General features: G+C 45.8%; 2 protein-coding genes across 3 annotated transcripts in view; both read left to right on the top strand.

Annotated features, from left to right (window-relative positions):
- Positions 1–26,332, top strand: part of LOC142311927 (uncharacterized) — a 114,765-nt gene extending 88,433 nt beyond the window's left edge. The window contains exons 12-16 of one of the 2 annotated variants that reach the window (XM_075350792.1): positions 3,725–3,822; positions 12,224–12,304; positions 24,519–24,660; positions 24,735–24,885; positions 25,467–26,332. In XM_075350792.1, coding sequence (XP_075206907.1) covers positions 3,725–3,822; positions 12,224–12,304; positions 24,519–24,660; positions 24,735–24,885; positions 25,467–26,241 — 1,247 coding nt within the window. In that variant the 3' untranslated portion in view covers positions 26,242–26,332. Of the gene's footprint in view, positions 1–3,724; positions 3,823–12,220; positions 12,305–24,518; positions 24,661–24,734; positions 24,886–25,466 lie in introns of both variants that reach the window. The other variant, XM_075350791.1, reaches the window with a different exon arrangement.
- LOC142312844 (uncharacterized) overlaps positions 1–27,809 on the top strand; it is a 320,861-nt gene that overhangs the window by 105,939 nt on the left and 187,113 nt on the right.

Below are 27,809 nucleotides of genomic sequence, written 5' to 3'. Positions count from 1 at the left end.
CTCCGATAGAGTCTTCCCTTCAGATCAATGTTCTGGAGATAAGGGCAGTGTATCTAGCCCTATTGGCTTTCCATCGGTGGCTGGAGGGCAGACAGATCTGTATTCAGTCGGACAACGCCACTGCCGTCGCATACATCAACCACCAAGGCGGCACTCGCAGTCGTCAAGCCTTCCAGGAAGTCTGGCGGATTCTGCAGTGGGTGGAAGCCACAGCCTCCACCATCTCCGCAGTTCACATCCCGGGCGTAGAAAACTGGGAAGCAGATTTTCTCAGTCGTCAGGGCATGGATGCGGGGGAATGGTCTCTGCACCCAGAAGTGTTTCGAGAGATCTGTCGCCGCTGGGGAACGCCGGACGTCGATCTCATGGCGTCACGGCACAACAACAAAGTCCCGGCATTCATGGCACGGTCTCTGGATCACAGAGCTCTGGCGGCGGACGCGTTAGTTCAGGATTGGTCGCAGTTTCGACTGCCTTATGTGTTTCCTCCTCTGGAGATGCTGCCCAGAGTGTTACGCAAGATCAGGTCCGACTGCCGTCGCGCCATTCTCGTCGCTCCAGACTGGCTGAGGCGGTCGTGGTACCCGGATCTGTGGCATCTCACGGTGGGTCAACCGTGGGCGCTTCCAGACCGCCCAGACTTGCTGTCACAAGGCCCGTTTTTCCATCTGAATTCCGTGGCCCTCAACCTGACTGTGTGGCCATTGAGTCCTGGCTCCTAGCGTCTTCAGGGTTATCTCAGGATGTCATTGCCACCATAAGACAGGCCAGGAAGCCAACGTCCGCCAAGATCTATTACAGGTCTTGGCAAATCTTCTTATCCTGGTGCTCTGATAACGGTTTTCCTCCATGGCCGTTTGCCTTACCCACTTTTCTTTCATTCCTTCAATCCGGAATGGACAAGGGTTTGTCACTCGGCTCTCTCAAGGGCCAAGTATCGGCGCTCTCCGTATTTTTTCAAAAGCGCCTAGCCAGGCTTCCGCAGGTCCGCACGTTCCTGCAGGGAGTTTGCCACATAGTCCCACCTTACAAGCGTCCGCTGGAACCCTGGGATCTTAACAGGGTGCTAACGGCTCTTCAGAAACCACCTTTCGAGCCGCTGCGGGATGTCTCTTTATCACGTCTTTCGCAGAAGGTGGCCTTTCTAGTGGCAGTTACATCACTCCGGAGAGTGTCTGAGCTTGCAGCGCTGTCATGCAAAGCCCCCTTCCTGCTGTTTCACCAGGATAAGGTGGTTCTGCGTCCGGTCCCGGATTTTGTCCCTAAGGTGGTATCTCCTTTTCATCTCAATCAAGATATCTCCTTGCCTTCATTTTGCCCTAATCCAATTCACCAATGTGAAAAGGATTTGCACTCTTTGGATCTGGTGAGAGCACTCCGACTCTACGTGTCTCGCACGGCGCCCCTGCGTCGTTCAGATGCGCTTTTTGTCCTTGTCGCTGGCCAGCGTAAGGGTTCGCAGGCTTCCAAGTCAACCTTGGCTCGGTGGATCAAGGAACCGATTCTCGAAGCCTACCGTTTTTCTGGGCTTCCGCTTCCTTCAGGGCTGAAAGCCCATTCTACCAGAGCCGTGGGTGCGTCCTGGGCATTGCGGCACCGGGCTATGGCTCAGCAGGTGTGTCAGGCAGCTACGTGGTCTAGTCTGCACACTTTCACGAAGCACTATCAAGTGCATACCTATGCTTCGGCAGACGCCAGGCTAGGTAGGCGAGTCCTTCAGGCGGCGGTTGCCCACCTGTAAGAGGGGGCCGTTTCGGCTCTTTTTATTGAGGTATTCTTTTACCCACCCAGGGACTGCTCTTGGACGTCCCAATTGTCTGGGTCTCCCAATGGAGCGACAAAGAAGAAGGGAATTTTGTTTACTTACCGTAAATTCCTTTTCTTCTAGCTCCTATTGGGAGACCCAGCAAACGCCCCTTTGCCCTTCGGGCTGGTTGTTCTTTTGTGTACACATGTTGTTCATGTTGAATTGTTCTTTTGGTTCATGGTTTTCAGTTCTCCGAACATCCTTGATTGAATTTACCCTAGACCAATTTATGTTTTCGCCTTCCTGCTTTTGCACCAAAACTGAGGAGCCCGTGATCCACGGGAGGGTGTATAGGCAGAGGGGAGGGGTTACACTTTTTAAAGTGTAATACTTTGTGTGGCCTCCGGAGGCAGAAGCTATACACCCAATTGTCTGGGTCTCCCAATAGGAGCTAGAAGAAAAGGAATTTACGGTAAGTAAACAAAATTCCCTTCTTTACAAAGGAGAAAAGGCGGGACTGGACTGGTGGCAAAAGCACTGGGAGGTAGTGCACATGTCACTTCATTTAGGGATGGAGACGGGGCTTGCTATACGACACCCCAAACATTTTACAGCAGTTTAGACTTTTCTGGGTCTTTGTACACTTCTAGATCTTCTACAACCCAGGGCCAGATTCAGGAATTTGTATGGGGAATTGGCCTACCTAGAATATCAAAGGATGATAGGGTATTTTTGGATAGTTCTATAACTCTGGAAGAGTTAGAGGAAGAGGTGGTGGACATGGCCCACAGAAATCCTGGAGATCTGATGGACTCCCAGTTGAGTTATTTAAAAATTTAAGGATATTCTGTTGCCCAATTTACTAAAAATGTTTCAAGCAGCAGTGGAAGAATGGTTGCTTCCAATGTCCGTGAAAGAGGCCATTATAATGGTTATAGAAAAACAGGAGACAAACCCTCTGAACCCAAATTCGTACCGCCCTATATCTCTTTGAAACAATAATGTGAAAATAATAGTGAAGGTCCTGGTGAATAAGTTTACAAGGGTTATTTCCTCCATTGTCCATCAAGAGCAATCTGGTTTTATGCCAGGAAGATTGACGGAGACCAGTATGCATAGGTCATTTTTTAATATACAGTTGCCAATAGATAACCCTGTGAATAGAGCCATTTGCTCAGTAAATGCTACAAAAGCTTTTGAAGTGTGGAGTGGGGGGTTTTGTGGGCAATATTGAAGGAGTTTGGCATTGGGGAAGTTTTACAGAATGAATGAAACTGTTATATTCTAATTTCACAGCCAGAATCCGAGTGAATCTTCTACTATTGGATTCTTTCGCACTGGAAATGGCAACAAGGCAGGGGTTTCCTCTGTCGTCTCTTCTCTTCGGTCTAGTGTTAGAACTAGAGATGACTGGACCTGTGGAAATTCGCTTCGTCAGGGTCAGCTGAACTTTAAATTAAGTTTGGTTTGGGACCCAGACTTGACCTGGACCCCAATGGAAGTCACTAATTGGGCAGTTTGGGTCTCCGCCCATATGCAGCCAGCCATAAACAGATTACTTCCGGGGGCGAGTGGGTGGGATTTTTCCATTTCCTTCTTTCCACAGCAAATTTATACTAGAATTATGTCTTTATAAAGTCACTTTTATAGCATTGTAGACCTTCAAATTGAAATACAAAATAATTATATATGATCTTTTATTACCTAAAGCACTGTTATAGAGTCAACAGGCAGACCAAAAGCTATTGCATTTGTTATCACATATAAGTCGCTTTAGGAGAATACATTATTTTTATGAATGTCCATTATCTCAAAAACTAGAAACAATTCAACAAAAGTAATTGGATTTTTTAAATTTAGCACCCTTAACATAGTCTAAATCTATTGAATGAATCTTGGCACCTAAAAAAAAGAAAATTGTAGACCTGTGTTATCTGTATGTAGAAAATGAATTCATTCTTTATGTGTTTCCTCCAGATCTATCCAGTAAAAAGTCAACACCGGAGACATGTCCCCGTCCTCTTCTTTCCCAAGGCAGTAAGCAAGAAAATCCCAATGTTCCTCAGGTTCATCAGGTAGATGGCGTAAAAATTTAATGAAATCTTTCAGTGTTCAGTCTTGTGTTATCCATCAGTGTTAAATACTAAACGGCCAACTAACTAGAGAGATTTCACACTCCTATCTGAAACTTATTAGACATATGACCGTTGGAGTGCAGCATAAATCGGAGTGATCAGTTTTCAGAATGACTTCAAACACTATCACAGCACCAATATTTTAAAAATTGCCAACCTCATGGGGTTTTTACGTGCAATTATGTGAGAGTGTACTGAGAATGGTGTGATCAATGAAAAAATATCTAGACTAACGGTGGTTCTGGTGCTGCATTCATGTACTGATGGTGGTTCTGGTTTTGCATTCCTGTACTAACATTGTTCTGATGCGTTCATGTACTGACGGTGTTTCTGGTTTAGCATTCATGTATTGACGGTGGTTTTGGCGATGCATTCATGTACTGATGGATGTTCAAGCGCAGCAATCCCTACTGTGCTACATGGCTATGTTAAAACTTATTATCTAAGGTTTGAGTATTTTCATGAGGAGGATTTGATGAGTTTCTGCTCTAAAAACTTAATTTAAGTTTGTGTGTATTCACACTGATTTATTTATTACTCTCCAAATTCTTCTCAAATAGTTAAACCTTCGTTCTGGTGACGTACTAGTGTACTGATAGTGGTTCTGGTGATGTATTCATGCGACTACCTTTTTACATTTGTTGCAGCCCTTGGGATTGGTTAAGTATGGCAGTGTGGCACTTGGATCAAAAAATGTTGTGACTCCTTAACTAATGTGTCCAGCTGCAGTCATTATACCTTAAAACAGATGGGCTATAGGAGACAATGACTAATTCCAGTTTAATTGTTGACCAACCAAAACAAAATGGGAAAAAAACTTCATTGAGCAAAAGAGAGCAAAAATGATATCACTGTGCAGTAAATACATTGTCTGTTTGGATGCATCCACATGAAAGATGAGAAGGTTTAATTTGGCACAAGCAGCTTGAACGCAGTGACCTTTTCTTACAGGGGTCAATAGTTTAGACTTGTGTAGGTAGAGTAATTTTTGTGGAGAATATCTTCTTGGTACTCTGGTACCATAGAATGATTGTCTGTAAACTTGGGCTCATCTAAGTATTGATACCAGTCAAGCTTGTCCTTTCATAGCAGCTGTTTACATTATGGTACAAGGATCCATGTTGTGTAGTCATGAATTGCTTTCTCCCCTCCCCCCTCTTGACCTTTTGTCTTTTTCCCCCAATACCTTATAAATTATAAGCCCCTGGGGGTAGGGTCCTCTCCACCTCAGTACTTGTCTGCCAAGACCGTTTACTTAGTTTTTAGATATACGTTCTACATGTACAGTGGGGAAAAGAAGTATTTTATACACTGCCGATTTTGAAAGTTTTCCCATCTACAAAGAATGGAGAAGTCTGTAATTTTTATCATATAAACATTTCAACTGTGACAGACAGAATAAAAAAAATAATCCAGAAATTCACATTTTATGATTTTTAAATAATTAATTTTCTTTTTATTGCATAAAAGAAGTATTTGATACTATAGGAAAACTGAACTTAATATCTGGTAGAGAAATCTTTGCTTGCAATTGTAGAGGTCAGAAGTTTCATATAGTTCATGACCAAGTTTGCACACACTGCAGCAGGAATTTTGGCCCAATCCTTCTTACAGATCTTCCAGGTTTCGGAGCTTTTGCTGGGCAACATTGAGTCTCAGCTCCCTCCAAAGATTTCCTATTGGTTTCAGGTCTGGTGACTTTCTAGGACTCTCCAAGACCTTGATATGCTTCTTACGGAGCCACTAGCTTTGTGTTTCAGGTCATTGTCATACTGGAACACCCAGACAAGACTAGGTTGTTGGCCAAAATCTTGCGATACATGACCCAGTCCATTCTCTCTTCAATGCGGTGAAGTCGTCCTGTCCCCTTTGCAGGAAAGCACCACCAAAGTATGATTTTTCCACCCCATTGCTTCACATTTGGGAAGGTGTTCTTGGGGTTATACTTATACTTTTTTCTCCAAACACGGTAAATGAAGTTGATACCAAAAAGTTCTATTTTGGTCTCATGTCACCACATGACCTTTTCCCATGCCTCCTCTGAAGTTCGCCAATGACCATCTGTATGATCCAAATGGGCCTGGACATGTGTTGATGTGAGCAGTGAGACCTTACCCTGAAAAAGTTTAACCCATGATGGTGTAGTGTGTTTTTAACGGTAATCTTTGAGACTGGTCCCAGCTCTTTTTTAAGCCATTGGCCAGGTCCTCCTGTGTAATTCTGGGCTGATTCCTGACTTTCCTCAAAATCATCCTTACCCCAGGAGGCAAGATCTTGCATGGAGCACGACATCGAGTAAGATTGATAGTCATCTTGTGTTACTTCCATTTTCTAATAATTGTGCCAACAGTTATTGCCTTCTCACCAAGCTGCTTGCCTATTGTCCTGTAGCCTATCCCAGCCTTGTGCGGATCTCCAATTTGTGATTGATGGAGTGTGTGGACAGGTGTATTTTATAAGGAGTTGCAGGTGCAATTAATAGAGGTAATGAGTGCAGAGTAGAAGGGCTTCTTAAAGTGAACCTGTCATCAGAAATTTAGCTATAAAGCTAAAAGTTCCCCCCTCTGCAGCTCCTGGGCTGCATTCTAGGAAGCTTCCTATAGTTCTTGTAGCCACTTTTATACCAAAATAAACACTTTGTAAACTTGTACCTTTTCTTATGCAAATTTCGTAAATCTTCCATGGGGGCGGGCTGCCTGGGGTCCGTTGCTGTCATCCTGCCGATTTACGCCGCCCCCAAATGCTGAATTTCAAAGCTCAGGACGCCGCCCCTGGGTGCCCGTGGTCCCGCGCATGCGCTGTTCCACTGTAGCGGTGCCGTGCACTGTGTGCACATGTGACCGCTGGTGACGCTTTGCGCGGGCACGAGGTTATGGGCGGCGCTGTGAGTGTCATCAGCAAGTGCCGCCCATAACCTCGTGACCGCACTTTCCTCTATTACTCCAGCGTTATGCGCAAGCTGGCCAGATGACCGGACGTCACCTGCTGCTGAGCAGGATGGGAAAGAGGTGACGTCCGGTCACCTGGCCAGCGAGCGCGTCACCAGCGGTCACACGTGCACACAGTGCACGGCACCGCTACAGTGGAACAGTGCATGCGCGGGACCACGGGCACCCAGGGGCGGCGTCCTGAGCTTTGAAATTCAGCATTTGGGGGCGGCGTAAATCGGCAGTATGACAGAAACGGACCCCAGGCAGCCCGCCCCCATGGAAGATTTACGAAATTTGCATAAGAAAAGGTACAAGTTTACAAAGTGTTTATTTTGGTATAAAAGTGGCCACAAGAACTATAGGAAGCTTCCTAGAATGCAGCCCAGGAGCTGCAGAGGGGGGAACTTTTAGCTTTATAGCTAAATTTCTGATGACAGGTTCCCTTTAAGGAAAATTAACATGTCTGTGAGAGCCCGAATTCTTGATGGTTGCTACCGGGTTTCCTTGAAAATAATCCAGTGTCTTATGTTATTTTTTTATCCGACAGATGGGCTAGGGCTTATTTTCAGGGAATGTCTTATTTTTTTTCCATGAACAACAATCCCCATTTAGTCTTGAACGAAAAAAATCAAACTTTATTCAAATATTGTCATATCACATTCTGGAACATCAACATAACTCCAAACCATCTATCTATCTATCTATCTCAAGTGTGCTCAAACGTTTACATACCCCAGTAGATTTTTTGCTTTTTTTGGCCTGTTTACAAAGAATATGAATGATAACGCAAAATCTTTTTTTTCCACTCATGGTTAGTGGTTGGGTGAAGCTATTTATTGTCAAACTACTGTATTTTCTCTTTTTAAATCATAATGACAACCAAAAACATCCAAATGACCCTGATTAAAAGTTCACATACCCTGGTGATTTTGGCCTGATGCACATGAAGTTGACACAAATGGGTTTGAATGGCTAATAAAGGTAACATTTTCACCTGTAACCTGTTTGCTTGTAATCAGTTTGTGCATAAAAGCTGAGTGAGTTTCTGGGATCCACACAGACTCTTGCATCTTTCATCCAGCCACTGACTTACTCTCAAAGTGCGGGTCCGTGTCCCGCTCCCCACCAGCACTTTAAGAGTGGCAGTGCCGGCATGGAGTTGCGGGCTGCTTCGCACTCCCCGGACGGCATTGTCAGTGTTAAAGTGCGGGGCCGTGTCCCGCTCCCCGCCTTCATTTTAACAGTGAGAGTGAACTCAGTGACATCACTGCTGCCAGCCAGGTCCTTCTTGTCAGTGTTTCCCAGAGCTTTGAGAGATCGGACATGTTTTCAGTCTCTACAGGCTCGGATGTAGCAGAGCCAGGACCGTTGTGGGACCTTGTGTGGATTACATCAGACCTGGGTGTTTTGGGGTTAATAAAGTGGTGAAAGAGGGTGGTTTTGTATTTTATTCCAGATAAAGGATTTTTCTCGGTGTATGTGTATTTCTTTTTACTTATAGGATTAGTGATGGGGGGTCTCATAGAATACCCCTTCCCCTCACTAATTCTGGGCTTGCTGATAGCTGTGCGCTGTTATTAACCTCTCATTACCTCGATTGCCACCACATCAGGGCAATCGGGATGAGCCAGGTAACGTGCTGGGACTGTCGCATCTAATGAATGCGGCAATTCCCCGGGCAGCTGCTGGCTGATATTTTTAGGCTGGGAGGCTCCCAATAATGTAAGTCTCTTCAGGCGGAAAATACCAGCCCCTAGCTGTGAGGCTTTATCTTGGCTGGGTATCAGAATTAGGAGGGACCACACGTCGTTTATTTATTTTACTGTACAATATAGACCCGCCCACCGGCGTCTGTGATCGGTTGCAGTCAGACAGCTGTTACTCAGCGTGGGGGTGGGTCTGACTGCAACCAATCACAGACGCCGGTGGTCGGGAGAAGCAGTGAATATGTATGAGCCTAATGAAGTGGGTAGGTAAGAAGAATGAGAGGCAGCAGGAGCAGTGTGACAGCCGTGTCAGTGATCAGTAAGTATGAAGCGCTTGGAGAGAGACGCTGGCAATGTAATGTGCCCAAAATGGTGGCAGAAGGGCTTTTATAGACGCTATGATACTGCGCGGCTAGCCAACCACAGTAATGCCGTAACCAAGATGACTGCAGCATTCCTGTGATTGGTTAAGAAACTCAGCATGTTTAGTGGCTGCAAATCAGCGCCAAAACGGCTGGGCGGGACATCTGAATATAGCAAGGCAAATACACCATTACTCGCTATATAACAAATACCCAGAATACCGCACTATTCTGCGAATAGTGACGAATACATTCGCTCATCGCTAATCAAATCCTTATTTCATGCAGTGAAATGGAAATTAAATATTTAAAAATCATATAATGTGATTTTTTGGATTTTTTTATTCTGTCTGTCACAGTTCATGTGTACCTACGATAAAAATTACAGACCTCTCTACATTCTTTCTAGATGGGAAAACTTGCAAAATCGACAGTGTATCAAATACTTATCTTCCCAACTGTATATGTATGCTATGCATACTATTAGATGACACAGACGCCCCAGATGTAACGTATAGACAAGGTAGATTTCAGATTGGTGTAAGTGGAGTAATTTTTGTGGAGAATATTTTTTTAGCACATTCTTGGTTCTCTAATACCTGTGGATGATTGTTTAGATCAGGGGTCTCAAACTCAGCTGGGTATATGGGCCGCACATATATAAAAAAAAAATATTTGGGAGGCCACATTTTTTGCAGGACAAAGTGACATTTTTAGTAATACCAAATAAATGTTTTCTATTCACCTTATGATCATTTTTTTTTTAAATGGCATTCATCGTATGGGTTATGGTACGGTTTTATAGCTTTAATCATAATGGATGTGGCAATAACATTCACTTTTTTGCTTATTTTAGTTGATAAAACATATTTAATGGTAAAAAAAATGTCTTGCTTTATTTACAATTTTATTTTTATTTTACTTTTTCTTTTTACATTTTATCCCTTTTTTGTAAGTAATATGTATGGTTTTACAATTACCACCATATAGTAATTTTGGCCAACATCTTGTAATTTTCCCATGGGGTCCCCATTGTGTAGTAAGGTCCATGTCCTGTAGTAATATGCCCATCCTGGTCCCCTTCTTGTAGTAATGTGCCCATCCTGGTCTCCATCCTCTAGTAATGTGCCCATCAATGTCCCCTTCCTGTACTAGTGTGCCCATCAATGTCCCCCATCCTGTAGTAATGTGCCCATCTTGATCCCCTTCTTGTAGTAATGTGCCCAACCTTGTCTCCTTCTTGTAGTAATGTGCCCAACTTTTTCCCCTTCTTCTTGTGGTAATGGGCCCATCCTTGTCCCCTTCTTGTAGTAATGTGCCCCATACTTGTCCCCTTGTAGTAATGTCCCCTTCTTGCATTAATGTGCCCATTCTTGTCCCCTTATTGTGGTAATGTGCCTATTCTTGTCCCCTTATTGTGCTAATGTGCCTATTCTTGTCCCCTTATTGTGGTAATGTCCTCATTCTTGTCCCCTTATTGTGGTAATGTGCCTATCCTTGTCCCTTTTTGTGGTAATTGGCCTATCCTTGTCCCCTTCTTGTAGTAATTTGCCCTATACTTGTCCCCTTGTAGTAATGTGCTCATCCTTGTCCTCTTCTTGTAGTAATGTGCCCATCCTTCTCCTCATCTTGTAGTAATGTGCCCATCCTTGTCCCCATCCTGCAGTAATATGCCCATCCTTGTCCCCATCCTGCAGTAATGTGCCCATCCTTGTCCCCTTCTTGTGGTAATGGGCCCATCCTTGTCCCCTTCTTGGGGCAATAGGCCCCATACTTGTCCCCTTGTAGTAATGTCCCTATCCTGTAGTAATGTCCCCATTCTGTAGTAATGTGCCCATCCTTTCCCCCTTCTTGTGGTAATGGGGCCATTCCTTGTCCCCTTCTTGTGGCAATGGACCCCACACTCGTCCCCTTGTAGTAATGTCCCTATCCTGTAGTAATGTCCCCATTCTGTAGTAATGTGCCCATCCTTGTCCCCATCCTGTAGCAGTCTGCTGATCCTGTAGTAATTTCGCCTTATATGCCGTTTTTCATATATACATTTAAAAAAATCTTCTCACCTGTCCTCTGTTCCATCAGTGTACTCTTCCTTCTTCTTGCGGCTCGCATGCTCGTGGACCCCGTGATGATTGCGGCCGGTGCCTTCAGTAGTCAGCACTTTATTTCATTTGAATGAACTACTGGCGCCGCAAAGAGCTCTCTGCAGCTCTAAACCAATGGCAGACACTGACCAATTAGAGTCCAGTGCGTGTTGTCATAGCACTTCGTCAGCTGCTGGTCTGTGATTGGCTGGCGGCTGTCTTAGGATTAGTTCTGCAGAGAGCTTTTCTGTGCATGGCGCCAGCACTCCATTTATTCAAATGACAAAGTGCTGACTACTGCGGTCCTCGGCAGCGATCCACGGGCCTGCAGGCTGCAAGAAGAAGAATGGAGGGCTTAGCTTATTGTGACCAATCAAATTCATCCCTTCATGACAGCTGTTTACTTTACGGTACAAGAACAATGACCCATAGTGTGTAGTCATGAATGGCTTCCCCCCTTGACCTACTAGAGAATAGCAGGTGCATGGATTGTAAATCAAATTTTATGTTTCCAAGAGAGGCACATACTTTGCAGTTTTGTGCCGCAGCAAATCACTTCTACAGTATCAAGTCATTTATTTTCTATGGCCCTCCAACTTTTTTATTGTACTTTCCTTGATGATTTCTTGTCCATAAAATCCACTTTCTCTGTACAATCTGTGTCCTGGATTAGCTATCCAAACCTTTCTAAACTCAATTTCTAGATTTCACTTAGTCTTTGTGCCCTTAGACTTTTTGCCGCATTTTAGTTGCGTTTTTTCCTCACAGATTTGTCACAAAACCTGGAGAGTTTCCTGATGCCAGCAACGTGAATGAGAATCCTGAAGTCTCATGTACAGGTTGCTTGTTTGTGACTTGCAGATTCAAGTCTGCAGCATGTAAATTCTTTGACTTTTTGCAGCTTTTTTTACCCTTTAGTAGAATAGACCTGGCTCAACTATATAGTAGAGTTCTCTGGAGAAAAAGTCCAATAAATTGCAAAAAAAAGCTCCGCCACACCATAAAGAAAAATGAGAGAAAGAACCATCCAGGTTCTTTCTCTCATTTTTCTTTATAGTGTGCCAGAGCTTTTTTGCAATTTTTTTACTCTTTGACTTCAATAAAGTCAGTAACAGACACTAAAGCGCAGGTATAAAAATGATTCCAAATTTGCTGCGTTTTTAAACATTTTTGCTCAGAAAACCACATGAGTGTTTAACAAAAGGAAAATGATGTGATGTTACCAGGAAAAAAAGTAAATTCCACCATTTTGTGCAAAGCAGGATAAAGTGCGTATCTTGTGGAAGTCTTCCATCAACATGTATCGGCGGATGTCGATCGATGTCAGAAGATTAATTGGGCTGGTAAGTTGTTTTTGTTGTATACTAGCTGTAGTACCCAGCGTTGCCTAGGATAGTAGTTAACTGTTGTTAGCTATAACAAAATAGAATGGCTTAACAAAAAAATTATTTTGCACATAAAAGTCACAAACAAAATAGACAGAAAGTTTATTAAAAATCAAAAAGTAAAGTAATAGAAGCATTTCACATCATATATTCAACACCACAGATATGCAACACAAATTAACTAAATGATTATCCATGTGAAGTACTTTATCTAAAACTCCTTATTCGAGAGCCTTTTGCTTTTCCTTCTGGTGCAAAGACCAACAGATTTTTGGCAGTTCATCTCTTGAACAGGCCACGTAACGTTAACCATGAGAAAAGCATGGAACTTGCAAATCAATTTGATTGCTACTTTCGCAGACTTTCCCTGAGCCTTGTTAGTGGACTTTGCAAGTGCCTGTCGAACTGGAAACTGAAGGCATTTAAAATTAAAAGGCAAAACATATGCAATGAGTGGAATTGTTGGAATGAAAACATCCTCCTTTGGCACATCCTGTCAAAGTGGTTGCTTCAATTACCGTATTTTTCGGACTATAAGACGCACCGGACTATAAGACGCACCCTGGTTTTAGAGGAGGAAAATAGGAAAATAAAACTTTAAGCAAAAAAATGTGGTCATGACACACTGTTATGGGGCGAGGATCTGCTGCTGACACTGTTATGGGGGTAATGTCCCCAAATTCTCTACTAAGGTACCCCATCCTGGTAATGATCCTCCTGCCTTGTATATGATCCTGCTCATATACCCCCCATCCTGCTCATATAACCCCATCCTGTTCATATACCCCCATCCTATTGATATACCCTCCATCCATCCTGCTCATATACCCTCCATCCATCCTGCTCATATACCCTCCATCCATCCTGCTCATATACCCCCATCCTGCTCATATACCCCCATCCTGTTCATATACCCCCATCCTGTTCATATACCCCCATCCTGTTCATATACCCCCCCATCCATCCTGCTCATATACTCCCATCCTGTTCATATACCCCCATCCTGTTCATATACCCCCTTCCTGTTCATATACTCCCATCCTGTTCATATACCCCCCATCCATCCTGTTCATATACCCCCATCCTGTTCATATACCCCCCATCCTGTTCATATACCCCCCATCCTGTTCATATACCCCCCATCCTGTTCATATACCCCCCATCCTGTTCATATACCCCCCATCCTGTTCATATACCCCCATCCTGTTCATATACCCCCCAGCCATCCTGCTCATATACTCCCATCCTGTTCATATACCCCCATCCTGTTCATATACCCCCATCCTGTTCATATACTCCCATCCTGTTCATATACCCCCCATCCATCCTGTTCATATACCCTCCATCCTGTTCATATACCCCCCATCCTGTTCATATACCCCCCATCCTGTTCATATACCCCCCATCCTGTTCATATACCCCCCATCCTGTTCATATACCCCCCATCCTGTTCATATACCCCCCATCCTGTTCATATACCCCCATCCTGTTCATATACCCCCCATCCTGTTCATATACCCCCATCCTGTTCATATACCCCCATCCTGTTCATATACCCCCCATCCATCCTGCTCATATACTCCCATCCTGCTATATGCCCCCATCGTGCTCATATACCATCCTGGTATATGGCCTGTATCCTATAGCACAGAGAAAAAAAAAAAAAACGTTTATACTCACCTTTTCCTCACTCCCTGCAGCCGATCATCTTCCTCTCTGCGCCGCTGACCTGTGTGTGTGGAGCCGTTCCCCTGCAGCACGCGATGTCTTCCTGTCTGTGCCGATCAGCTGATCAGCACAGATCAGCTGACCGGCACAGACAGGAAGACATCGCGTGCAGCAGGGGGACGGCTCCACACACGGGGACGGGTGAGTGTACTGATTCACTGCCCCCCGCGCTGATGATGACGCGCGGGGAGCAGTGAATACAGCCGCACATGATCACTCCAGGCTGTAACTGCCAGGGGTGATCATGCGGACCGGCTCTTTACTATGCGCGTGTCCCAGCTCATCCTCCCGCCCACCTGTCAGTGCCGGCTTCAGCGCTGAGAGATGGGCGGGAGGATGGGCGTGCATATGTAATGAGCGGGCCCACGTGGTCACAGCAGGCTGCTACAGCCTGCTCGTGCCCCCGATGACTCGCTCCACCGCAGCACCTCATTCCCCGCAGCCACAGTCAGACCATAAGACGCACCCCCCAACTTTCCCCCAACATTTGGGGGAAAAAAAGTGCGTCTTATGGTCCGAAAAATACGGTACATGTGGAAATACGTTCTTTATCAAGACAGTCTTGCTCCATTACACAGCTTTGGAGAATCTAAATTTCTCTACAACAGAATAGGTGCTCCTGGTTTTAGAAAAAGGTTATGTGGAGGAAGTCCTTGTGTTTCGAAGTAGTTGAGGAACTCCGTTGGATAGAATAATGCTTGAACAGGGTCTGTCAATGTATCCACTCACTTGTAAATCCTGCACACACCTGGAAGGAGTCTTAGAATTTGAAGATTGATCTTGTTGACGCTATCATTTTTTGGAGTTAGAATAGCCCTTTCATAAAGCCAGCCAGACGTTCTGAAGTGGAGTTGAATGTTTGGAAAAATCTTTCCTTTTAGCTCCTCAATGGAGTCACAATGTAGCAAAAGTTGCTTGGAAACATGATCTGTCTAGTGGTTGAGTTTACTGGTGCCTTGCCATCTCCAGTAGTTAGCAGCTGGCTTAAGAACAGTGCAGCAGAAACCTCAACTGTCACGTGGACCCTCATGTTTGTTTTCAGCAACATTTTTTTCACTTGTCTCCAAAAGTACAATGCTTTGAGGCAGGAGTTGAGTTTATCTGCAGGGGTTGATCTTGGAATAATGGGTAGTGTTTGACGAAAATCACCTGCCAAAACAACTACACCTCCCACGATAGAATTGTTTCCACAATGTGAAGGAGACTGAAAAGACAAAAGGTACTAATGTTACATACGTTTGTAGAATAAATATCAGATGTGCTTACGTGATACAGTTGTGAAAGTAGTCACAACTGCTATTGAAAGCGTGTAGGTTACGGCTGCAACAGGCACCACAAGGAGTTAGCGTCAAAATTTCAAATAGAAGTGGACTCCCGCGCTGTCGTAAACCGATAGTCAGCAGTAATAGTTAAACGTGATTTTATTATGCGTTTCAGAGATCACATCTCCTTCATCAGATAATTCACACATGTACATGCGGTAGGAAGCAAATGTAATCTCTGAAACGCGTAATAAAATCACATTTAACTATTACTGTTGACAATCTTCTTACGACAACGTGGGAGTCCACTTCTGTTTGAAATTTAGAATTGTTTCCACAAAAGTCTTGCAGCAGTCTGTCCACTGTTTCCAGAGCACTCTTGTGTGACATGATGCATTGATCACAAATGATGGCACTGCACTTTTGAAGTAGTTTGGTTTGTCCCAATCCCTTGGCAATGTTACATACTGGGCTGTCACTGTGAGAGAGCTTAATCAGTAGCTTGAATGTCGAATGTGCTGTCCAACCACCAGTTAAAAGTGTAGCTGCCATTCCACAAGATGCCACTGCAAGTGCAATCTTTTGTTGTTGCCGAAATTTCGCCAGGAGCAAGTTGTTCTACTTGGAGTATCCAGAAAGACAATCCCACTTTTGTTGGTTGCAGTCTTTAGATTGGTCATTGAGCCGTAATATGGCTTTTCTCTAAAAGCCCTGTCACACACAGAGATAAATCTGCGGCAGATCTGTGGTTGCAGTGAAATTGTGGACAATCAGTTCCAGGTTTGTGGCTGTGTACAAATGGAACAATATGTCCATGATTTCACTGCAACCACAGATCTGCCAAATATTTATCTCTGTGTGTGACGGGGCCTTTAGCGTCTGACGACTATCACCCAATCAGATTCTTTTTCTTACTGTGCTTTATTGTCTGTAATTGAGAGTATCTAAAACCCCACACAATTAGCATACAGGTAAGGTCATGTTACTCACATCAGCCTCTACTAAGCCTCACCAACAAAATCATTAACTGACACATAAGCTGTCTTATACTAAGAATGTCCTTTGTTGCCTATAGCAACCAATCAGAGCTCCTATTAATGACCTGTAGCAAAATACAAGCAGAACTGCGATTGGTTGCTATAGGCCACCTGATAAATATCCAGGCTAACTGTCAAAACAGCCAGTATATTACCTCAAACATTCATACAGTGAGTAAGCTTTTTTTTGGGGGGGGCGCGAAGAACTGTAAAGCGCGGGGTGAAAATTTCCCCTCAAAACATAGTATATGATGTTCTCTGAGTAAAATGAGGTGGCTATGCAAAATTTTGTGATTTCTAAATTCGTTGGTGCAGATTCCTTTAGCGGACATACACTTGGCTTTATATATTAGAAATACGTTTATGTATACACAAGGGTTGCATAATGTATGTTTATGTATACATAAGGGTGGCCCACCAGTTATTCGGCTTTGGGAGCAATCACATTTTCGCACAGGGTCCTTTAGGTTTGGATTTATTTCTTTATCCCTTAATAATAATGACCTTCATTTATAAACTGCACTTTGTGTGTGCTTGTGTTATCTTTGTCTAATATTAAGACTATGTTCACACAGAACGTTTATGGTGCGGTTTTGGTGTGTTTTTTAGCATGGTTTTAGTCTTGGTTTTATGCAAATTCATGCTAATAAAACACTGACAAAACAGTCCCAGCAAAGTCAATGAGATTCCAGAAATCTCATGCACATACACAAACTACCAGCTTTTTTTTTCCTGACTGTTTTGTCAAAGACCTTGGTTTTTGTTCAGGTTTTGAAAGAATGAGCATGTCAATTCTTTCTGCGGTTTTGCCTACTTTTCCCAGCGTTTTTTACCCATTAAAAGCAATGAGAAGTGTCAAAACTGCTGGAAAATAATCATGCAAAAAGACATACAACAGTTTTTGGTGCCAAAACCTAATGGAACAGTAGTATGTGATCTTACAATCCAAAAATAGTAAGACCTTTGTCTACAGTTTGTTTGAGAGTGCAGTGGAGAGGTTTTGCAGCAAATTTCCAGGACTTTTGCATAGTTTGCAAATATATATCTTCAAGCAAACGCAATGGCTTTGTATCTGAGAATGAATATAGATGTTCCTCAGCTAATGATGCTGTTAAGTAAAGAAAAAAAACTAAGCGGGTTCTCCCTATTTTTGTCAGCCAGCCAAGATAAAGCAGACCTGGCTGTGACCGTGGCTGGTTTGCAAAAATAGAGAATACCCCACTTTTTTTTTTTAAACTTGACGTGGGGTCGTCCCATATTTTTGTGGGATCGCACTATGGTTTATGGTGGACCTTTTTTGTTAACCAAAAAATTGAAATATTTTGGGGAGTGAGGAGTGTAGTCGGTGGGGTTTTGATCAAATAAAATCTATATTTATTTTGGAACTTATTGTATTAGTAAGAGGGGTGTCTGATAGACGCCTCACCATTACTAATACTAGGGCTTGATGCCAGATGGCAATTTATAGCTGGCATTTATTCCATTACCCCACTTGCCACTGCACCAGGACAACAGGAATAGCCGGGGCGAAGCGTCAGGATTAGCGCATCTTTTGATGCACCAAATCTAGGGTAGCTGCAACCTGCTATTTCTAGGCTGGGGAGGGCCCAATAACCATGCTGTCTTTCAAAAAGAGGGTGGACCTCCTGTCCATATTTTTTATTTCTTTGTCGCTCCATTGGGAGACCCAGACAATTGGGTGTTAAGCTTCTGCCTCCGGAGGCCACACAAAGTATTACACTTAAAAAAGTGTAACCCCTCCCCTCTGCCTATACACCCTCCCGTGGATCACAGGCTCCTCAGTTTTATGCTTTGTGTGGAAGGAGGCACACATCCACTCATGCATTCTCATATTAGTTATGTCGGTTGGAAGAAAAGAGGGCCCCCACGGGGCCCCCGGCATGTTCCCTTCTCACCCCACTACGTCAGCGGTGTTGTTAAGGTTGAGGTACCCATTGTGGGTACAAAGGCCGGAGCCTCATGCCGTCTCCTTCACCATCCCTTAGCGGCTCTGGGAGAAGTGGGATCCTGAGCGGTCATCCATTTACTGGGACCGTGTTCCCTCCGCAGCCCCTGTGGGAATCTGCCGGACCGGAGTCTATTCAACCTCAGGGACCGGGCCCTGCAACTCTAAGGTACTCTGTGTCCCCATAGGGGACTGTGCAGGGAGCGCACCTTCTTCCCGGACGCTGCGGCAGCTGCTGAATTGAGAAGGCCGGCGGACTTCCGCGCCGACCGTGCCTGCTTGTCGGGCGCGGTCTCAAATTTAGTCCCCGGCTTCATCGCGGCCTAGTCGCAAAAATCCCGCCCCCGGGCCTGCCTGTCAGGGGTAAGGGCGGGACTGCCGACCTGACGTCGGATGTGAGGGCCGGACCATCCTGCATGTTTCCTCCCCCCTCACTGATCACTGTGGGGACCCCAGATTCCCGCACTTTCCTGGCGCCGCCCACGGCTCCACTCCTCCCCTGAGAGCTCCGGCAGCCATTTTTTGGCATTCTGCCGGTGGAGGATTCTCAGTGAAGAGCTCTGCAGCTCCGGGGGACCTAAGGCAGGGAATCTGGAGGACACACACTCCGCTTTTTAGCGGTCGGTAAGCCACACCGGTCACCCGGTGCTGGTCCCCCTAGGGTGCCGGAATAGATACGTATTTATATATATATTTCTGTTCGGTCGGGCTGTATACCCTTTTTTGCCCATATAGCCTCAGTGATCATTCTCCTAGGAGACAACAGCATGTCGTCCACAAGGAGCAAAGCTGTTAAGGCACAGGGTTTTTTTGCGGCCTGTACCTCTTGTGGGGCTATGTTACCTGCGGGTTCCACCTACCCTCACTGTGAGCAATACTCGACCCCTGTTTCGCTTGCTCAGCCGGAGCCTCGGTCACTAGTGGGCCCCTCGGCTCATGTAGACCCCCCTGCTCCCCCTGTCCAGGCGGCAGGGACAGAGTTCGCCTCTTTTGCTGAGAAACTCTCTGAGTCACTTTCACAATCCATGGCTCAGTCTATGGACAAATGGTCTGCCAAGCTGCTAGAAGCTTTGCAGTCCAGACCGGTCCTTACACAGGCCCCGGCCCCTGTTGGATCGTCGTCTCCAGGCCCCTCTCGGTCCGCGCTGCAGCGCGCTCCCAGGTTGGGCCCCAGGTCTCACGTGGAGGACTCCTGCCCGGACCACAGTCCTAGACAGGCTAAGCGGGCTCGCTGGGAATCTTCCCCGACTTCTTCACGCTGCTCGGGTTCCCAGCTTGAGGACTCTCTGGAGGACAAGGCGGACGTCGCAGCTCAGGGCTCTGACCCTGACGTCGCCCTTAACCTTGATACACCTGAAGGGGACGCCTTAGTGAATGATCTTATCTCGTCCATCAACCAGGTGTTGGATCTCTCTCCCCCGCCTCCTACTGTAGAGGAGTCGGCGTCTCAGCAGGAGAAACACCAGTTTAGGTTCCCCAAACGTACACGTAGTGCGTTTTTCGATCACTCTAACTTCAGAGATGCTGTCCAGAAGCCCAGAGCGGTTCCGGACAAGCGCTTTACTAAGCGCCTCACTGACACGCGTTACCCCTTCCCCTCCGAGGTCGTTAAGGGTTGGGCTCAGTGTCCCAAGGTGGATCCTCCAGTCTCTAGATTGGCGGCTAGATCTGTGGTATCGGTTGCAGATGGCTCATCGCTAAAGGATGCCACTGACAGGCAGATAGAGCTTCTGGTGAAGTCCATCTATGAGGCCACGGGCGCGTCTTTTGCCCCGGCCTTTGCAGCCGTGTGGGCACTCCAAGCTATCTCAGCTTGTCTGGCTGAGATTAATGCTGTCACACGTAATTCTGCTCCGCAAGTTGCGTCTTTGACTTCTCAAGCGTCAGCTTTTTCTTCCTACGCCATGAACGCAGTCCTAGACTCTGCTAGCCGTACAGCTGTGGCATCCGCTAACTCTGTGGCAGTCCGCAGGGCCATGTGGCTGCGCGAATGGAAGGCAGACTCGGCCTCCAAGAGGTTCTTAACCGGTTTGCCGTTTTCTGGTGACCGCTTGTTTGGCGAACGATTGGATGAGATTATTAAGGAGTCCAAGGGAAAGGACTCCTCCTTACCCCAATCCAAACCTAAGAGACCTCAGCAACGGAAAATACAATCGAGGTTTCGGTCCTTTCGTCCCTCCGCCAAGCCCCAATCCTCTTCGTCCAGCAGGCCGGAGAAAGGCCAGAGGAACTCCTATGCGTGGCTGTCCAAGTCACGCCCCCAAAAGGCCGCAGGAGGCACTGCCTCCAAGGCGGCCTCCTCATGACTCTCGGCATCCCCTAGCCGCATCCTCGGTCGGTGGCAGGCTCTCCCGCTTTGGCGACGCCTGGTGGCCACATGTTCAAGACCGATGGGTGAGAGACATTCTGTCTCACGTTTACAGGATAGAGTTCAGCTCTCGTCCTGCGGCTCGTTTCTTCAGAACCTCTCCGCCCCCCGCTCAGGCCGACGCACTTTTTCAGGCAGTGGACGCTCTGAAGACAGAAGGAGTTGTGATCCCCGTTCCCCTTCAGGAACGTGGTCGCGGCTTTTACTCCAACTTGTTCGTGGTGCCAAAAAAGGACGGATCATTCCGTCCCGTTCTGGACCTCAAACTACTCAACAGACATGTGAGAACCAGACGGTTTCGGATGGAATCTCTCCGCTCGGTCATCGCCTCGATGTCACAAGGAGACTTCCTAGCATCGATCGACATCAAGGATGCTTATCTCCACGTGCCGATCGCACCCGAGCATCAACGCTTCTTGCGTTTCGCCATCGGGGACGAACACCTTCAGTTCGTGGCATTGCCTTTCGGCCTGGCGACAGCCCCACGGGTTTTCACCAAAGTCATGGCATCCGTTGTGGCGGTCCTACACTCTCAGGGCCACTCGGTGATTCCCTACTTAGACGATCTCCTAGTCAGGGCCCCTTCTCGGGTGGCGTGTCAACACAGCCTTACCGTTGCTCTGGCGACTCTCCAGCAGTTCGGGTGGATCATCAACTTCCCGAAATCCAAGTTGACACCGACCCAATCACTGACTTACCTCGGGATGGAGTTTCATACACAGTCAGCGGTAGTAAAGCTACCGCGGGACAAACAGCTTTCTCTGCAGGCAGGGGTGCAATCTCTTCTTCGGGATCAGTCACACCCCTTAAGGCGCCTCATGCACTTCCTGGGGAAGATGGTGGCAGCGATGGAGGCAGTGCCGTTCGCGCAATTCCATCTGCGGCCACTCCAATGGGACATTCTCCGCAAATGGGACAGGAGGTCGGCTTCCCTCGACAGGAAAGTCTCTCTCTCTCCCTTGCAACCAAGACGTCTCTTCAGTGGTGGCTCCTTCCCAATTCTCTATCGCAGGAAAAATCCTTCCTACCCCCAACCTGGGCTGTGGTCACCACGGACGCGAGCCTGTCAGGGTGGGGAGCGGTTTTTCTCCACCACAGAGCTCAGGGAACCTGGACTCCGATAGAGTCTTCCCTTCAGATCAATGTTCTGGAGATAAGGGCAGTGTATCTAGCCCTATTGGCTTTCCATTGGTGGCTGGAGGGCAGGCAGATCCGTATCCAGTCGGACAACGCCACTGCCGTCGCATACATCAACCACCAAGGCGGCACTCGCAGTCGTCAAGCCTTCCAGGAAGTCCGGCAGTTTCTGCAGTGGGTGGAAGCCACAGCCTCCACCATCTCCTCAGTTCACATCCTGGGCGTAGAAAACTGGGAAGCAGATTTTCTCAGTCGTCAGGGCATGGATGCGGGGGAATGGTCTCTACACCCAGAAGTGTTTCGAGAGATCTGTCGCCGCTGGGGAACGCCGGACGTCGATCTCATGGCGTCACGGCACAACAACAAAGTCCCGGCATTCATGGCTCGGTCTCAGGATCACAGAGCTCTGGCGGCGGACGCGTTAGTTCAGGATTGGTCGCAGTTTTGACTGCCTTATGTGTTTCCTCCTCTGGCGATGCTGCCCAGAGTGTTACGCAAGATCAGATCCGACTGCCGTCGCGCCATTCTCGTCGCTCCAGACTGGCCGAGGCGGTCGTGGTACCCGGATCTGTGGCATCTCACGGTGGGACAACCGTGGGCGCTTCCAGACCGCCCAGACTTGCTGTTACAAGGCCCGTTTTTCCATCTGAATTCTGTGGCCCTCAACCTGACTGTGTGGCCATTGAGTCCTGGCTCCTAGCGTCTTCAGGGTTATCTCAGGATGTCATTGCCACCATGAGACAGGCCAGGAAGCCAACGTCCGCCAAGATCTATTACAGGTCTTGGCAAATCTTCTTATCCTGGTGCTCTGATAACGGTTTTCCTCCATGGCCGTTTGCCTTACCCACTTTTCTTTCATTCCTTCAATCCGGAATGGACAAGGGTTTGTCACTCGGCTCTCTCAAGGGCCAAGTATCGGCGCTCTCCGTATTTTTTCAAAAGCGCCTAGCCAGGCTTCCGCAGGTCCGCACGTTCCTGCAGGGAGTTTGCCACATAGTCCCACCTTACAAACGTCCGCTGGAACCCTGGGATCTTAACAGGGTGCTAACGGCTCTTCAGAAACCACCTTTCGAGCCGCTGCGGGATGTCTCTTTATCACGTCTTTCGCAGAAGGTGGCCTTTCTAGTGGCAGTTACATCACTCCGGAGAGTGTCTGAGCTTGCAGCGCTGTCATGCAAAGCCGCCTTCCTGGTGTTTCACCAGGATAAGGTGGTTCTGCGTCCGGTCCCGGATTTTCTCCCTAAGGTGGTATCTCCTTTTCATCTCAATCAAGATATCTCCTTGCCTTCATTTTGCCCTAATCCAATTCACCAGTGTGAAAAGGATTTGCACTCTTTGGATCTTGTGAGAGCACTCCGGCTCTACGTGTCTCGCACGGCGCCTCTGCGTCGTTCAGATGTGCTCTTTGTCCTTGTCGCTGGCCAGCGTAAGGGTTCGCAGGCTTCCAAGTCAACCTTGGCTCGGTGGATCAAGGAACCGATTCTCGAAGCCTACCGTTCTTCTGGGCTTCCGCTTCCTTCAGGGCTGAAAGCCCATTCTACCAGAGCCGTGGGTGCGTCCTGGGCATTGCGGCACCGGGCTACGGCTCAGCAGGTGTGTCAGGCAGCTACGTGGTCTAGTCTGCACACTTTCACGAAACACTATCAAGTGCATACCTATGCTTCGGCAGATGCCAGTTTAGGTAGGCGAGTCCTTCAGGCGGCGGTTGCCCACCTGTAAGAGGGGGCCGTTGCGGCTCTTTTTATTGAGGTATTCTTTTACCCACCCAGGGACTGCTTTTGGACGTCCCAATTGTCTGGGTCTCCCAATGGAGCGACAAAGAAGAAGGGAATTTTGTTTACTTACCGTAAATTCCTTTTCTTCTAGCTCCTATTGGGAGACCCAGCACCCGCCCCTGTTCCCTTCGGGCTGGTTGTTCTTTTGTGTACACATGTTGTTCATGTTGAATTGTTCTTTTGGTTCATGGTTTTCAGTTCTCCGAACATCCTTAGGATTGAATTTACCCTAGACCAATTTATAAGTTTTCTCCTTCCTGCTTTTGCACCAAAACTGAGGAGCCCGTGATCCACGGGAGGGTGTATAGGCAGAGGGGAGGGGTTACACTTTTTTAAGTGTAATACTTTGTGTGGCCTCCGGAGGCAGAAGCTATACACCCAATTGTCTGGGTCTCCCAATAGGAGCTAGAAGAAAAGTAATTTACAGTAAGTAAACAAAATTCCCTTCTTTTAAGAGTTTTATATTTTCTATAAAAATAGTGGGGTACACTCTATTATGGAGAATAAGGCAAGGTTTCAGACAGGTCTACTTTACCTTGGCTGGCTAACAAAAATAAGGGGGAGCCACATCTATTTTTGTTTTTCTTGTTTATTTCTTTTTTGAAAATATAGAATTTGTGTCAAAATACAAGGCTAAACACCTTTTAGTGCCACATGAAAGGCGCTAAAGGGTGCAAGCTTATAATATGTAGGGTGGGACATTATATATCTGTTTCACCTCTGTCTATTTTTCTATCTATCCCTCTATATTTATCTATCTTATTTCTGTATTATCTATCTATTATCTATTCATCTTTCTATTGCGTCATTGAACGGTCATTATTTTTGCATCAGTGATTGTTTTATGAGATGCAGGAGTTTAACGGACAGATAAACTTATAATTGTTTATATTCCCAAGGTCGAATCCAAGCCAGAACTGTGGAATTCGGCAAGTGCTGATTTCACCCATCGGCAGAAAAAGGCAGATTCCTGGACCTGGATATGCCGCCAGCTCTATCCACAATGGGATGAAGCTGATGTTAACCTTCAGTTGAGGATTGGTAAATTTTATTTCATCATTTGATTTGCAACAACATATAACCCCTTCACCAATCGATGATTTTGTGTCTTGTAGATGGCGATGTGAGGAAAAGATGGCGATCGGTTCGGGCCCGCTTTATGAAATTTGTGGCTAAAGAAAATAATAGCGGATCCTCCCCTAATCCGAATAAGTGTGCCTTTTATAATGAGCTACAGTTTACGCTCAATAGTAGAGATCTACGTCCGTAAGTTAGTTTTTCTTTGGGTTTTTTTTTTTAATATTTTGGGGCATATTTAAACTGGTTTCCTACTATTTTGGGGTGGGGAGTGGATCTGAGGCTGTAAACTAACAGGCAGAAAGTATAAAATACCTGCCTTTTATAGCGCTGTCAAACTGTGATGAGGAACCTCTCCTTCTAGCAAACCTGCACCTTCATCATGAACAGAGCAGATATTCAAGTCTTCAGCGATGCTCTTTCGATTGATGTGACTGATGACTTCATGTTGATTGACAGATGTTGATTGGCAGACTGCTTACAAGCAGTAAGGTAATGAAGATCCAGTTGCCAATCAGCATGAGATTGTCACTGACACTCCATCAACAGAGTAGAGCGGAAGAGAAGCTGCTGCTATGACATGATGTTAGGTAACACACAGAATCGCTGGCAGGAGTGGTCTGTACAACCACAATATATGTGCAAGGCATAACTGGCAGGTAAAAGTGTAGCAACTACCTGCCTTTTAGTCTCATAGTGAACTAAAACATATCCATTGTTCCAAGCATTATCCGTTGTATAGAAATGAATGCTACTTTTATTTGTAATAGAACGCAAGGCCACATTCTTCCCCAACTTCTGAATGAGGACCTGAAAACAGAAAATGAAGTCACCGAACCAGTACAGGAGCCAGATATGGCAGAAAGTGAGAGGCCACCTAGCAGCAGCAATGCATCCTTTGGATTTGATACCGAAGAAATGACCAGCCCACACTCCAGCAGGGCTAGTGAACCGGCCTACAAATTAACACAGTCAAGACTGTCCAACAGTAGAGCTTTTCAACGGGTGCAACGAACCCCAGACCTCAACTCACAAAATGTTGCTCTTTCTCAGGAAGTGATCACAATGCTCAGACGTTCTGAGTCAGAAGATCGGTATGATCACCTTGCAAGTAATGTCTCAAGTTGGATTCGCGACTTACCCCAGGATAGACAGATGTCTTTTACAGCAGTACTGTACTCACTTTTGGATTACTACATGTCCCCGACACCCATACCAAATGTGGCCGAAATTATAAATGGCATACATCACATTTTTATATCACAAGGAAACACTGTGTCTAGGGTGGGACACTCTGTGGCTCCAACATATTTGCCAAACACTCAGATGCAGCAAATGGGAGGGCCAAATGTGTATGGCTTAGGTCAACAAAGTGTTGGCAGTTTGGAATCAACACCATCCTTTACGTCGCTATTTGAATTGCCTTCCTTTGGTCCCAGTAATCCTTCCAATATTCAAAGAGTGAACCCTACCCATCCACCAAGCACCTCAAATTCTGGTGTGGCCAGTGACGTGTCATGTCTGCAATATTTAAATTTGCCGTAAGATTTATCACTTTGACATATGTTGAATTTAGTTCGCCTGCTTTTTTTCGATGCTTGGCTTGTTAAATAAATATTGTTTGGTTTCCTAAAAATTTGTTTGTTTTTAATAAACACCACCACACAAGTGAAAAACCATGTGCCTATAACATTTTTCTCACAAAGAACATTGTTTTTCAAAACCTGCTGTGGATCTTTGCTCAGTTTTCGCTTGACGAAATAAGCATTAACAAAAATAAAAATGATACGTGTACGCCAAATCACATGTCCAATTTTTTTTTTAAATCTGCCACGGAATTACAGGTTTTTTTAGGGGGTGTAACTTTATTTTGTTTTTTTATAACTGTAGTTTTCATTGAATTATATAAAGATCAACGGTTATCAGTTAACATAAGCTCAATGCAATCATATACTAAGCCTTTTGTGTTAACCACAACACCAGAAGACCGGCAATTTTGTTCCACATGCTAATTTATTGGCTGCTGGATTAAAGTTTAAAACAATGTATTGATAATCTTCAAACGTGTTAAAAAAAATGTAAGATTTGGTATATGAAGACCAAACACATTTCAGTATTCAAAATTATTTAACTTTTTAATTTAACATACTTTGAAAGGTGTAAACACAACTATATTACAAGGTTACAATTATTAAACTGTTGGATGCACTTTTCTTGACAAGGACAAGATGGGATGCTTCACTGTTATTTTCAAGGTGGACGATGTCCACTGTTGGGGCTGCACACCACAGACACAAGGATATTGCCATGGCACGGTACCTTGGGAACTCATAAAATAGCATAGGTATCTCGCACCCAGACACCTGAATTGGAAGGACACCCAGAGCCCCAGTTGATAGCTGTGTTGAATATAGGCAGCTGTGACTACTCAGCAATCTGCTCCGTTGCATAATCACGTGCATAATTGTGAAGTACACAGCATGCCTTTATCACAGCATCACCTATGGTTTGTTACAATTGAAGGGCTGTGTGCAAGATCCTCCACTGATTACTCATGATTCCAAAGGTGCATTCCACGAATCTGCGTGCCCGGCTTAGCCGATAATTAAAAATCCTCCGCCGGTCATTCAGTCCCCTTCGTGAGTATGGGCACAGCAAGTTTGACACCGATACCTCCGATACCATCACAAAGGGGACTGAATGCGTTGAACCCGCCGGCAAAGGCTTGTCGGCTGGTATCGTGACGCGATCTTGGAGAACTTACAGTCCAGTCTGTGAAGTTCTCAATACCCAAGAGTCCCCAGTACTCCCATAAGCCCCAACATTAATGGCAACAAAACAGTAATGTGCATCAGCCACCGCCATCTGGATCACAAAAAAATACCTCTTGTAATTAAAGAAGCGTGATGCAGATTGAGGAGTTTGTTACCCGTATATGTTTACCATCTACTGCACCTATGCAGTTTGGGAAAATGGCCACAGTCTGAAAACCTGCTGCCAATAGAGGTTAACTCCGGCACACTATTAATTTCCCATAGACTAAAGGAACGCAGTAGTTGGATAAAAAAATCCTTTTCTTTTATTTTGTTAGTGTCACACGTGAAAAAAGTGCT

This window comes from Anomaloglossus baeobatrachus, chromosome 5 (genome assembly GCF_048569485.1).
Source record: "Anomaloglossus baeobatrachus isolate aAnoBae1 chromosome 5, aAnoBae1.hap1, whole genome shotgun sequence".
NCBI classification, from domain to species: Eukaryota; Metazoa; Chordata; class Amphibia; order Anura; family Aromobatidae; genus Anomaloglossus; species Anomaloglossus baeobatrachus.
This window is presented reverse-complemented; position numbering and strand designations above follow the sequence as displayed.